This window comes from Microchirus variegatus (assembly GCF_963457635.1).
Source record: "Microchirus variegatus genome assembly, chromosome: 5".
Classification (NCBI taxonomy): Eukaryota; Metazoa; Chordata; class Actinopteri; order Pleuronectiformes; family Soleidae; genus Microchirus; species Microchirus variegatus.
The window spans coordinates 20,542,531-20,557,483 of record NC_139806.1 but is presented as its reverse complement, the minus strand read 5'-3'; the positions used below and the strand labels follow the sequence as shown (position 1 = coordinate 20,557,483).

The window sequence follows — 14,953 nt, the reverse complement described above, 5'->3', positions numbered from 1 at the left end:
TGAATCAAAACATTATTTTTGTCAAATTTTGGACGACATACTATAGTATGACATATTTCTCAAATTTTGGACAAAAAATTCTTTTTTTCAAAAACAATTTAAAATTCTGTACGACATAATTATAGTATGACGTTTTTGTCAAATTTTGGACCAAAAATTATTTATTTTAAAAAATGGTCAAATTTTGGACGACATACTATAGTATGATGTCTTTGTCAAACTTTGGACCAAAACATTATTTTCACAACAATTGTCGAATTTTGAACGACATACTATAGTAAGACATTTTTGTCAAATTTTGGACCAAAAATTATTTATTTCAAAAAATTTTCAAATTTTTGACGACATACTATAGTACGACATATTTCTCAAATTTTGGACAAAAAATTCTTATTATAATACAAACTAATACAAAGTAATACATAATAATGATTTTTAATATATTATTATACCGTTAATTAACGCTTAATAATGCACTAACTAATGTTAATTAAGAGACCCTTATTGTAAAGTGTTACCCAAATCATTCAGAACATTATCTTTAATTGGTAAATTGTATCCAACAATTGACTCCTAACCACAATGGCACTGTAAAAGAAAGAGCAAAAAAGTAGTTTTTCTCACACAGTGCATATTTCTGCTGAAAAGTTTTTTGTTGTAAAAGCCTATAAATACTCATAAAACCCACAGTGTGCGTGATCTATAATTAAACACTGCAATAATATTGTAATCCCACACAGCAGACAGTGAGGGTTGTTTCCCTGTTGCACCTATTTTTGTCTGTGTCTCCTATAAGAGACTTTAGTGAGTAACAGTTGCTGTGTATTTGCTTCATACAGATTGTGGAGAAGAATAGGAAGCATAGGTTGTGCATCCATTATTTACATACCCTTTCTCTTTTGAGGTTCGTAGGAAGAACTGGAGCCAAGTCGTTTCACACCAAAAATTCCACTAGACTCGCTACGATTGGGACTCTGGGGTTCATTTGGGGGTTGCAACATTCAGCCCGTCCAAGTTTGCTTTCACACTGCACTTAAGTGAAATGAAAGAAACCTTTTGAATAACGTTTTCCCCTCCTCGCCTGAGGCAGCGCTGCATCGAGAATTAGTAAAGGAGAAGACAAGACAACTTGGTTCGCTTGAAGCGAACCTAGACCTATGTTTTAGGCGGACCAGAGTTCACTTCTTTGGTGTAGGTCGGAGTTTGGTTGCACATTCACACCTCCCCAAACAAACTGGAGTATCCGAGCAAACGCACCAGGGTTCAACTAAGAAGGGCTGGTGTGAATGAACCCAAAGGGAGAGGTACATACGGCCTGCACAGGTACGAACAATAAGTACTACTATTATTAAATTTAAAAGGGTTCAGTGACAGAAATGGAATATACTTACCACACCATAAAAATATAAGTGCATAACTGTGTGTGTGCGTGTGTGTGTGTTGGGTTTTGACGTTGAAGCATGCAACACAAATGAAGAATGGCTCCACCCCCATAAAACTAATGCATAAACAAAGAAGAAGGAAGAGGAAACAGCAGAGAGTGAGAGAGATAGAGAGAGAGAGGGAGAGAGGAAAAGAGTTGTGAAAGAGTGTTTACATCCTTTCTGGTACGCAAAAGGCCACCGTGGATCCCTGACACACTCAGGAATGGGAGGAGTCAGTGGAAGAGTCCTCCTGTTGTTGCAGTTTGCAGTGTCACCCTTAGATGTCACTAATTCTGACACACTGAAACCTTTAATTTTGTCTACAGTTGTGGGCTCTGTCTCATGTTTGGGAGGCTGCCATGAAACCGCCTTATCTCGATGCTCATTTGGTTATCAGGAGTATTCCTTTGAGGTCCCAGTTGCAGAAGAAAGTCTCCTCCATGAGGCTGCTGCATCCTGCACTTTATCCTTCATCCTCACCACGAGGCTCTGCTGCTAACTTGAGCTCGAGATGAAAATTTATTACATTTCAAGACTTCAGTGGGCCAAATGGTGTTTACACAAGCATACTTCTTCCAGAAAGAGTGTGGGTCCTGAAGTCTGAGAAGCCGTGTTGCATTTTGGGTAAGGAGGGTCTGGTAAAATCCCAGAATTTATATCCCCACTTTGACCCGAATGACTAAAGCAATGACTCTGTGTAGATTCTCTACAAGGCTGGACGTTTGGAGCTCAGCGTCTCCTTCCTGGTCCAAGTCAAACACAGAAACACAAACAAGCAAACACGCTGTGCACGATGGAGCATGGAAATCACCCGTCACTGACTCACTCTGCTGTTTTGTCTGTTTCACACCAGACGTGCTTAATGATGAATTTAAACAATCCGCAAAGATTTATGCCACTTATTCTCACAAAAAGTAACCCACACTGTATATTTCTCATCTGTCCAAAACACTGAAACTGAACCCAGCGTAGGTTTTTTGTCTGGGAGTCCTTTCGCAGTCATGATTGACTTGTGATCATACATCACCAGGAGAGAATGTGTTCTCCCTGTTGGGACAATGATTAGCATTTTGCTTGTTGACATATGTTTAATTGATTAAAACAAGCCTGCTGTGATTTCACTGTGTTTTTGTTTTTAAAGGCCGGCGCTCTGACAGAAATACTCGGGGAAGTATTGCATTTGGCGTCAGGCTTGGGTTCCCATACACGAGCGCGCTGAACCTAATTCAAAAACGCCTTGGACACAAGGCTGACTGTCGGGCTAGTAGGAGAGGAGAGATAGCTGTAACCTTAAACTGAACCCTCAACAATCTCAGCATACTTCTTGGATTGCGACGTCAGAGGAAACTTGCATGATTTAGTGGCTGAGTTTCAAAGCACAGACTCCTTTAGGCAGACGACTTGGTAATGAAATAACTTTCCCATTAGAGAGTAACTGAACTCTTACCTGACACGACTACTGCTGCTTTATCTAGAAATAGGAGTTGATTTGATAGTCAAATTGTCTCGGGCCTGTCCCTGCGATGGTCTACTAATGGTAAAACCATTGTTTCTACTGCTGAGAGGAACTTTAGTTGATAGTTTAGAAGCAACATGGACTGTGGCTTTTTCATAATAAATATGTATGTATTATTATTTGCAGGTGTCATTTCTGAACTTTTTTTTTTTTTTACATAGCTCACGTTTTTTCTCTTTTTATTTAACTTTTATCAACTTTTCTGCAAACCTCTGTCAACAGCTGATTAAGTCAGGAACTTTAAAGTCCATGTTTGTGTGTGCCTAAGTGCACGATTGGCACAATATTCGTGGCAGAAAGTTCCCAGTGGCCTCTACAAAGCAGGAAGTTAACTCTAACCTTTGTTAAATATGTTTCAGCGGCATTTTGGACAAATTCCATGGCCGTTTTGTCAAATGATGGGAAATACCTTAGGTCCTGCCAGAGTTCTCTTAGAATTAAATTCAACGCCAACTGCACTTCCATAACATTTTAAAAGATATAATGCAGGATGTGTCCCATATTATCTGTACACCACAAACAGAAGCATCACTGATAGCTTCTTCACTGACACAGAGGAAGTTAGAATTTTCTCGCAGGAGCAGGTGGAGAGATTTTATATCTCTGCATTCAAATCCAGCTTGAATTGCTATAGAATTTATAATACACCATGTAGAATAAAACTACATAAAATAAAAATAGATGATTGTGGCCTGTTTAATACTTTCAATTATTGCCAACGTCACAATGGCATTATAATGCTCCTTCACAAAAGTATCAATAATATTCTCTCTCTTTAAATGTACATGCCGAAATGCGTATGTTGTGTACAGTATGATCATATGTTACCTTTTGTCAACGATCCATGGAGATAAATGTCACAGTGGTTCAAAAGAAACCCGTAACATAATCATTAAACTGCTCCATTGATTTGAATATTGTTCATAAATGAAATGGATATAATTAAATGGACATGACAGGCTTTATAGCCCAAGTAATGTGTATACTATTAAATGTTTTATGATGTTTTAGTTTGAAGGGTTATAACTTGTCATGGAACCCTTTTTTTCCCTTTTTGGTCATAACAAAACTCTTTTCTTTTGTCTTTCCCTCCACTTTGAGGGTTCAGTATTTCCTCCCCATGAATTCCCATCCCTGACAAGTTCCTGGCAATCCTGATGACACACACTCACACACGTGTGTACACGCACACACACACTCTCGGAGTCAGGCTGAGCACATACTGTATGTCACACCTGGTGAATTTCACTCTTCACCACAACAAGTATCCTTCACACCAACACCTCCCTCCCACTATTTCTCAGTAATAAGACTATCAGACTATCCATAGCTATATGATGTCATCTCTGCACGACATGAGGCCACTTCACTGCTATTCAAATTCATTTTGAGTTGCTTATTAATGATTAATTATTAAAGGGCGGCTGACTTGTTATTTTGAGTCCAAGTTCCCCTTGTGTGAAACATACTTCCTGTGTGTAAGACTCAGAGTTTGACAAGGGTGGAGGAGATGCCTTTATTCTTTCCAAGAGTGTTAACTGAACTAAGTGAAAGGGCGAATGCTCCGTGTACACAGCTCTGACAACACCAGTGGACTTTCTATGAATGTGAAAACACAATATCCCTTCAACTACAACTACTACTATATTTTCAACAATTTCCCCTTGGGGATGAATAAAGTATTTCTATTCTATTCTATTCTATTCTATATTTTATACTGCTAATATTGTCCTCATCTGCCCTTCGGCTTGTACTTTTTCTGAGGGGTTACATGAGGAGCTGGAAACAACCTCAGATGGCATTGAGGCAAGATGATAATTGTTAACTTCAGTAGATGTGACGCACATCTGTCTGTCCTAGAAAAGGGATCCATCCTCTGTTTCTCCCCTGTACAAGGGTTTTTGTTTGAGTTTTTCCTCACTCGATGTGAGGGTCTAAGGACAGAGTGCAGGGACAGACTGTAAAGCCCTTCAAGGCATATTTTGTTTAAATATAACAAATTATTAGTCCTTTATCTGTGCCACAGGGGAAATTCTTTCTCTGAATTGAACCCATCCTCTACTAGAAACCTTCAGCACAGGCAATGGGGTTACCTTGCTCAGGGGCACCCCAGCCCTTTTTTTTTTGACTCGGTGGGGACTCCAACTGGTAACCCTCCAGTTACAAGCCAACTTCCCTTTCCACTTGGCAATGGGCTGCCCTCGTGATTGGGATTTAAAATCACAAAAATTCCAAAAAACGACTTTCCATGTGATCTGTTGTCAGTACTCCACATTTAAAAGGACCTCTCAAGCCACTCACAGCTATCATGTTTGTCCTATTTTTTTTTTTCTACCACCATGTGCCCCAGTGTCTGTCGAGGAAACCCAAAAGGGCTGAGTCAGAGATCACATCTCTTCCGGAGGCAGGGCCAGCGGTGCCCTGCTTTGAAAGGCAACATGGAAAGATCAACATGGCATCTCCTATGGGAGCCACTGGGCCATACTGTGCTGCTGCCCCATGGTCAAACAGCCTCAGGGCCTGTAGTCTGCTGTTGCTGCTGTTGCTGCTGCTGCTGTTGGGTTAACATGTAATGTTTATTTTGGGAGGACTTTCAACCCTGCACTGCCATCAAGATATCTGTGTTCTTCTGCGTCTGTCTCAGCCACCCAATCTGTTTCCCCCGCTGTCCAGCTTTTGATCATTTCTCTGGGCAGAAAAGCTGCAACTCTTCTCAAACACCACCCGTGTCCATCACTCTCACAAACACTAACCATCAGCTTTAGCTTGCATCACTTTAGCCCGCTTCCACCAAGTGGTACAGATTGGTACAGCTCAGTGTGCTAAGCAATTATTTGCGAAGCCATTGCTTGGAAGTTGTGACGGCCACCAAAATAACTGATCTGTATCGTTCTAGCTTGCAACAGTTAACCCTGATCTGACCTGCATTTCCACTGGGGGGATGTGTGGGCCGGATCTTACTCAGCTACATAATATTACATGACGTTGCACCGGTGCTACCACGGTGAAGAAGAAGAACCTTTCTTCTTGGCATGTAGCTGTTGATTACAAGAAGAAGACAAGTTACAAAAGTCTGCAGGCTGCATGAAGAAAGTGGAGTGCAGTGAGTTCAGCTCCTCCCTGTGCTAACTGTACCACAGCGCTTGTTCACCAATACCTGGGACGTATGGACAGGTTATTTTGGGACCGTTTTGTACATCTTGGTGGAAACACAAAACGGTGCCATTTTCTGTAAACACTGCAGCTTTCTTTTCAACAAAGTTTGCCACACACAGAACATTACAGACTGGACGTCCTCCATTGTTACCTTTTCTTTACTGTATCGCCTCCTTCTTCTTTGTGGAATTGATTGACAGGCTGCCGTTCCAAACCGCGCCGCGTCGAGCTGAACTGCACCGTAACTGTACTGTACCGTGTGCATGTGGCGGTTGATGTGACCCCCAGCTTTGTGAACATCCATCCCGATGAGAACGCAGGGAGGATTTTGCAGCGCTGCAGTGTTTACACGTCCTCCCTCGCGGCAACCATGGATACCAGTTAAGACAGTGCCAAGGTAGAACCACGTCATAAATAAAGAAAACCATAAATATTTACTGGTGTTTTGAATTCAACGCGAGTTTTTTAAATTTACATATCTGAAGGTGAGTCTTGTCATCCATCTGCCTGGAAGCTTGAGCACTTAACGCCCGGTGGTCTCGGTGTACAGATTGATTCTTATTTAACACCTGGCACCAAATGAACACATGCCAAATGTTTCCATTCTCCATTTGCAGCCTCACTCCTCACCACACTCACTAACACAAGTGTGTAATGAATGTTCTTTGGCTTGAATAAAGCGACTGTGTCGCCGTGGCTCTGTGTTGAAGACTAAAGTAAAGTAGAGTGCAATAGTATGTGTTTATGTCAAAACTGTGGATGTGGCTGTTGCACATTCCTCCACACTCAATAAACTCGGCTAAATCAATATGTCAAAGAGCAGACAGATAACACTAAGCCCGGACAATCTTGGTCATCTCCAAAAAATCATTTCAGGTGGTATTACTCACGCAGGCCATATTCGCTTAAGTATTGTAAACAATGTGACAGGTACTTTAAGCTGCGTGGTTTCAAGAGGACAAAGGAAAGGGCCTTCAGTGGCTGCTGCTAAAAAAGAACATCTCTTATGTAAAAAAAAGGGAAGGTCAAAGGCTGTGTGTGGAGTGTGGAGGCAAAAACGACCCTGAAAATGATTCCTGTCTTCTCAAAAACATCCAGGTGTCTCCAGGAAATCCAGGCCCTGTATTCGTTTATTTTCTCATCTCCTAACATTTAACACATCTTTAAGACAAAAGTCACTTTTTATTTAGTCTGAAAACAAGGGGCCGTAAATGTGATTGCGTCATACAAACATGTTCTTGAGGAATATTAATTCACAGGGTGACTGTAAATTCATTGGCATCACCAGAACAATTTATTGGATTAAATTTAAATAAGAAATCATTTCTTATAATGCTCCAGAAAGAAAAAAACAAAACAAAAAATAATAAAAACAAATGCTGCGAAACATAGCATTTCAAGAAATAAATAAGTCCACCAGAGTGATAAAGTAAAAACCCTGCTTATGTTGAGTTACACGTCAAAATCAACTGGTTTTTTTTTCTGAATTTGGCTTTTTGGAGACTCCGCCCACACCATGGCTGGAGGATATTGAGAAGAATCAAACATACCTATATTTTGCTTATGCATGCCACCCATTCTGCTGCAAATGTATTCTTCTACAACAGTGCATTTGATGACAATACATTTTGATATAAAGTGTTTGCTTCTTTATGTATTATTTCGCTCATCGTCTGCATCACTTGAAACAACAGGGTTGTTACACTCCCTTTAATCCTTACTGGGATTAGTCAAAGGCATCAAAGTAACATGGGTTTGTTTCAGAGGTGACCTCACGCTCCACATTGCTCTAATTCTGTTAAAAAAAAAAAAGAAAAGAAAAGAAAAAGATGCAACAGTACATGCTTGCATTGTGAAGGTTACACGGTTTGTAAAGAATCAGGTCGTGCAGCCGACAGTCTTCTCTTTTTTTTTTTTGCAGTTTATGTCTTGTAACATAAAGGTCAGTGGACTCACAGCTAGTCTGGGTGTGCTTTGTTCAAACAAATCCATCCAACGGCTTCTCTGCTTTGAGGGAAGTACCTTCACGCTACAGCCGAATGTTTCAACATCAGAAATTAGTCTGAAGGAGTTTATATTCACAACAATGAATCAAACAAACACACTACATGACACAGTCATTTATACCCTGTTTAAACCACACGAGTTTCAGTCAAATACAGTAAGAGCTTTCAGTGGAAAACATGTGCAGATTCAACACTACTGTACTACAACCACTTATAAAGGAGGGGGGACAATAGAAAAGAAGGCATCAGAATGGCTTAACTTCTATATTCTATATTGATATCTTTATTAACAATCATAACCATGTTTTCAACATTGGAAGATTTATAAATATTTTTTCTTCTTTTGATTCATAAATGTTGTCTTGGCACTTGCGGCACGATTCCAGTTGTGGAAAGAAAATGAAAATCTAAATGTACTTCTATTAAACGTAGTACAGCGCCTTATGAAGCGCTCGTATCCAAACAACAGCTTTTTCTTCAGAGAGGAAAATCCGTTATGTACACGATGGCCTCTGTGTCACGGGTGAGATAAATCGAGTGCACGGCAGGTCCAGAAACCATCCACAGTGGGCCAAAAACGTTGATCATCTAGCCTGGCGTTTCCCTTTTTTTTTTTTTTTTTTTTTTTTTTTCTTTTTAAGGCACCAAGATCCCCACACCAATCTGGAAACAAATCGCAGATACTCCAGTCTTGGTTCAAGTCTGCAGCATGACCTGAAGTGGTCTCACCCTTCTTTTCCCCCCTACCGTCCAACGCTTCTTGCATCAGCTGCGAGGAAGGAAACAAACAATGTCCCCCGAAATACTTCCACAACACAGAGCATCCAGACAGAAGGGGCCGGGGATTGCTGTCCTCCCAAAAAAAAAAAGATTTAGTTGTTCAAGCTAAGGCCATACACCAGGGTTCACCCCTCACTGAAGCTACATCTGATGGCTGAGTCAAGCCCACGCTGGTGTACAGGCCGTCCTGTGCCGGATACTTCATCACTGAGCCGGAGCCTGTTCCCTCCCCTGAGCTGGACAGCACGGACGAACTGACCTGCAACAACAGAGCAAACAAAAAAAAGAAAAGGTTTATTATTGTGTGTGGAAAAAGCAACCACTAGACTGTGATTCACTTTTTGGTTTTTCGGGATTAAAAGAAAAGCCCTTGCATGACAGAACTGCACCAGATCCTGAGAAACATCTGAAACTTAGTTTACTGTAACATTATGGTCTGTAAAGCAGCAGTCATCACCACAAAGCATCAGTCAAAGACTGTGAGTGTTTTATTAACACAGGTGCTGCAGTGAAGGCCACACTGGAAATGACACCATGTGGAGGAGGCAACACTACAAAGCTTGACTTTCAAAATAACTGGAAGGGGTTTTTATCACATTATTAATACTATGTTCCACTGTTTATCCAATAATAAATTTGTCTCTCTTTTTTTTACTGTTATTTATCTCCTGTCCTATTTGTATTTTATTATTGTTGTTGCTGATATAAAATGTATTCAAATGGAGCAAACACAGGTTTTTCACACATTTGTAATTGAATCACATATTTTATTTCTTTATTTATTTTGTCTATGTGTATTTAATGTGTACATTTTTACTTATTAAAGTTATTAAACTAATAAAAATATTTATTCTCACTCCTGTGTCATTTAATAGAAATGTCTAATCACTGTCTCTGTGATGCTTTGAATTCAAATAAAACAATTTAGGAGGAATAAGTAAATTAAAGTTTATAATACTAATAATAATAATAACAAATATACAAATAATAATAACAATATAGAATGTCTTACCCCTGACACTTGTGCAGAAGGAGAGCTTGTTTTTGAACAGTCTTCAGAATTGGATGAAGAGGTGGATGTAGGTGTCATAGAGATAGAGTTGTTATTTCCTGTAAAACATTGAGTTTCGTGTTAATATCAAAAGTGTAAAAAATGTTGATTTTTATTCAGAGCAACAATGTGTTTCCACAAACTCACCAGAGGATCCCTTTGTTTTATTCAATGTTTTCGGTTTTCTTTTTCTCGTCTGAATTCCCTCTTTCTTCATGGCGAGCGGCCGAGGTACCTGCGGACGGGATCATTTATGGAACACATTATTTAATGTTTTTGTTTTAATTTTTTTAATTTGGTGCGCAAATACGTGGAATTAATAGGTACAATACGAGGGAAGTGTGAAATAAAATCTCTACTCACCCCGTGTAGTTTTGTGTAGAGGCCACATGCGTTACACACCGGCTCTCCCTCCGCATTTCTGCGCCACAGAGTGGTGGTGCTGGTTTGACAATTAGCGCAGGACAGACCGATTCTTCTGGACGTGGACTGTTGATAAATCACAAAACATAAAATTAGAGCTTTTTAAATTTAAAAAAATATATAATATTAAATCATTAGCACGAAGGTGAAATGAACTGTGAGTGAAAAGCCACACTCCACTAATTGGATTACAATTCGGCCACTTACACCCTGTTTCCTAACAATAATACAGCATCTATTATAACCTCCAGTTAACTGTCTTTTACGCACAGGATGTTCATTTTCAAGGAGTGTTCACATAAACGTCACGTTTAATTTCCTGTGAAAAAAAAAAGCTGTGCGTAATGGCACCAGGAAAGGATTTGGCCCCCGGTGTCGCCTATTCAGATTAAATTACTCAACACAAGCACTGGACCAGAGTGGGTGACTGATTAAGTGCGTGATTAATTACCTTCACAGGTGACCGCTGTTTATGTGTGAGTTTAGTTTAATTAAATCAGCACCTTTTTCATGAGTTTACAACTAAGACGTTTACAGAGACATTTTCGTCCCGATGAATGATTGTTTTAAGTATGTGTTGTGAGATTTATTATAGCTGCAGATTTATGCATATGAACTAATACTGTATTTAACCACAATTTTAAACTCCCATATGTCACCTAAAGCCACTTGTGATTTGTCGATGACTCTCAGCCACTGTTTGAATGGTTTGGGCAGGAAAGTGAGCGGTGAAGTTTTCCCTCTGCTTACCGTCCGTTTCTGTGGTTTAATTAATGGCCTGCTCAGTCCATTCATTTTGCTGTAGAGGCCGCAGGCGTTGCAGAGAAAGTGGCCCGTGCCGTCGCGCCTCCACAGCGGCGTGGAGATGGAGCCGCAGTTGACGCACTCTCTGCTCTCCCCCAAATCATCCAGAATATCAGAAACTGAAGAGAGAGAGAAAAAAAAAAAATATATATATATATATATATATATTTAAGTCTGCAATTTGTCTTTGTCAGGTGAAGGAAATCATATCAGATCCACAGGTTTCCCACAGGCCTACACGTTAGTATTTTAAGCGCGTGAAGGCTGGTAAACCAAGCGCACGCTCATGTTGAAAAATGACTTCTTGAATATTTTTTCTTTTTCTATAATTGTCTCATTTTTGGACCAATTCTTGGTCTGCGCACTGGAATTTTTCCATAAATATTTTTCACTCAGATCAAACTATATCAATTTTAACAAAGGAACAATATTTCTGTGGGAGCATTCTTTGTCAAACATAGTTTGGATCGAAACTTCTTTTCTTTTTTAATTTTTTCATTTTGGAGCTTTGGCTCTCACGCAGTTATGGAGTTATGTTACAAAAACATGGTTTTCATCCCAGACAGTGAGAATGAAATCTATTCCATCACTTTGACATTCACAGTTAACCATTTTTTTTTTTTTTTTTTGAGGGGGTCTTACCTCCGTTTGGTCCTCGGATCAAGGGCGCACTCCTGCTCTGCAGGGTGTGCAGCATGGTGTTCTCGAAGTGTCCTCCGGTCCAAGGCGAGGGCAGCTGGGAGAGCTGCGGTGCAACATAAGGAGAGTATGGACTCGCGTAGGTGCCGCTGAGGGGCCGAGAGAGGCCGTACTGGTCTCGGTTGCTCATGTTTATGTTGCTGTATCCGCTGTCTCTCGGCGTTCCGTTATTCATGGGAGGACTTGGAGGGTAGTGGAACCGGCTGGAGGTGTGCGGGCTCCCGGTGCTGTACGAGGGGCTCTCCGGCGTGGACTGTGACCAGACCGAGTGGCTGGAGACGGCGTGGCTGGGCTGCGTAGAGCCGCTGGCCTGCAGGTAAGACAGGCTTGGGATCATGGGGCCCACTCGGGAGCTGGGCACGTACACGGGAGAGTTGGGGTTGGAGTGCATATAACCACCAGAGGAGGAATCATATCCAGTCTGGCTTTGGGCTGCGGCGATAGCCAGTGTTTGGTACATGTCGGCTGAGTCCACCAACAAGCTCGCCTTGTGCGCACCGCTGGAGAGGACGAGTTTACTGCCCTGATCTAAGTCCGTAAACAGCGGGACGTCCTCGGCAGCGGTCAGGGTGTTGTTGTGGTGTCCGAAGTGAACGTAGGAGTGTAGCGATCTGCCGTCGGAGCGGCGGTGGCCCAGTGCGTCAAGCTCACTCGGAGGTGTCCTCAACCCCTCCGAGGTGGAAAGGTCCCTCCTATCACCGGGCAGGTAGCTCTGCTCAGCCGGTGAGCCTGGGCTGCTGGATACTTCTCGCTTGACCATGGACCAGCTGTGTTCGCCCAGGTCCATCCAGGAGCAATTTCCATACACCTTAGGAGTTAATAAAAGTTGGTTCAGGGAGTAGTCCACCCTGTAGAATGCAAGAAAATTAAGGAGGACAGTTAGTGAAGGCTGGACAAAAACTGAATCCTGAACGGTTTCCAAAAAACGTCTGAACAGAGACGCGCAGATGTTGTGGAAAAACGCAAATCCAGCTCTGTTGTAGAGTTTGTTTTCATCTTTACTTGAGCATAAAAACGCACAAAATGACAGTCTGGCGAATCATTTCACTGACGCTCACTCGCTCTATATCATCCACTATGATACACCCAGTCCACAGTGACTGCCATACTTGTATCAGGAGCGCTTAAAAGGCGCATGGAGCCATCCGTGTCAAATCCCTGTCCTCCCACACACGCGCGCGCACGCACGCACACACATATATATAACAGATAGGAAACAAAACGCAATATGTCTTCACAGCAAAAAAGAGATAACCATTTGATAAGACCCGAAACAGATAAGGACCGAGAGGTTAACTGGAGTGATAAAAAAACACACACACGATACACTGAAATGATGAGTGAGTTCCTGCTGCTGCTCTCGGCTCTACATTCAAACCCCGACAGACTGAGGAAACACTCTAAAATACGGATAAAGAGGTTAAATAAGAGTCGCTCTCCGCCACATACCTGCTAGTTTTGTGCCATAGGTCGCACTCAAAAGTTGTTAATGCGAGCCGCTGCTTCTCCTGGAAGTATCTGGGAAACGCTGGTGCGCTCTGACTCCGTTTATGAGAGGAGGCGCTTGTGGTGAGAGCGGCTGCAGGAGGCGGACCAATCATGTGCAGCGTCAACTGCTGCTGCTGCTGCTGCTGCAAACACGGTGGGGGTGCGAGCCTATGAACTCCTCCAATCAATCACACCGAGAAACAGAGAGAAAGAAAGAAGAAAGAGAGAGAGAGAGAAGAGAAGAGACTTGATCTAGTCTGTAACTCATGAGAACATGCAAATGTAATCAAGTCTGTGACAGTTTTACAGAGGGATGGATCTGCATCTCCTCTCCAACTCGTCTGCTTTGTCATTTATTAAAAATAAACCCTGATCAGTTACTCATAACTATCTGTATGAGTTTTTCTACACGCGCGGAATAAAATCCAACCTTTAACATCCACGGCAGGTTTTCAAAATGTTCAAATCCAATGTTTATATATATATATATATATATATATATATTTTTTTTTTTTAATTGAGTTTAAATTTGTTGTTTACATTGAAAACATGTGACCTATTTCAGTACTTCCATGTATCCACTGCTGAGACTTTGTAAAATAGTTGTTTGTTTGTTTTTCAAAGTACTAATTAGTTAAATCCCAATTTTATGCATATATATATATCGTCTAAAAATGTCATCATTGAATGTGACATTATTTGTAGGATTTGCTTATTTTTGTGTTATACTTTGCATTTCATAATCTGTATTATATATATTTATGTATATATATATGTAGTATTTTAGACTTGATTGAATGACGTGTGTACATAGTTTGCAGAATTTGCCTTGTCTTAATGTTCTTTGAGGGAACATTTTGTTTTTATTTTATTATTATTATTATGATGATGATTATTATTATTAATATTATTATTATTATTATTAGTATTATTATTATTATTAATAATAATAATAATAATAATAATCATAATAATAATACTAATACTAATAATATAAATAGAAGGACGTCTTCTATAGACAGTTATGTACATTTAGATACAGAGAGAGCATTATTGCTTCCAGTTGTAATGTCGGACGTTGTCATTCATTTATTTTTTTATTCGTTTATTTATTCCCACTACTGCGTTGCTGTTTATGTAAGGTAAAACCCTCGGATTGCTTCTTCCACCATTCCTTGATAATCACATCTAATCTGCTTGAAAAAAATGTAATCTGTAAAAGAGTCAAGATAATTTGTGTCTCACGTAGACTATCATTAGGCCACTATTTTGCTCTGATTAGGATTAAATTAAAGACGTGTATGTACGTATGTGTGAACTAATACATATATTACTTTAATTATTAATACAAAATAGAAAAAAATAATAATATTAATTTGGGGATTTGTTGATTTATTCAAGGTCCTGACGCAAATTCAGTTTGTTTATTCTCTGCATACTCAGAGCAGTGAACGATTAATCTGCTGCAAATTAGTTTATTTAAGTCAGACGCTTTTCATGCAGGACTAAACGGCTTTGTGTGTGTGTGTGTGTGTGTGTGTGTGTGTGTGTGTGTGTGTGTGTGTGTGTGTGTGTGTGTGTGTGTGTGTGTGTGTGTGTGTGTGTG

At 40.5% G+C, this 14,953-nt stretch overlaps 1 protein-coding gene across 2 annotated transcripts; it reads right to left on the bottom strand.

Annotated features, from left to right (window-relative positions):
* Window positions 1-8,982: 8,982 nt before the first annotated feature.
* On the bottom strand, window positions 8,983-12,676 carry gata6 (GATA binding protein 6; the record flags this gene model as incomplete). Of its 2 annotated transcripts, none has more annotated exons than XM_083889263.1 (6): window positions 8,983-9,141; window positions 9,895-9,992; window positions 10,081-10,168; window positions 10,297-10,422; window positions 11,107-11,279; window positions 11,803-12,676. In XM_083889263.1, 6 exons carry the CDS (start codon window positions 12,644-12,646, stop codon window positions 8,983-8,985), a joined length of 1,488 nt encoding a protein of 495 aa, XP_083745389.1. The 2 variants fall into 2 exon arrangements, with proteins under 2 accessions (XP_083745389.1, XP_083745388.1); XM_083889262.1 differs by having other exon boundaries at window positions 9,904-9,992; window positions 11,803-12,646.
* Between the last annotated feature and the right edge of the window lie 2,277 nt (window positions 12,677-14,953).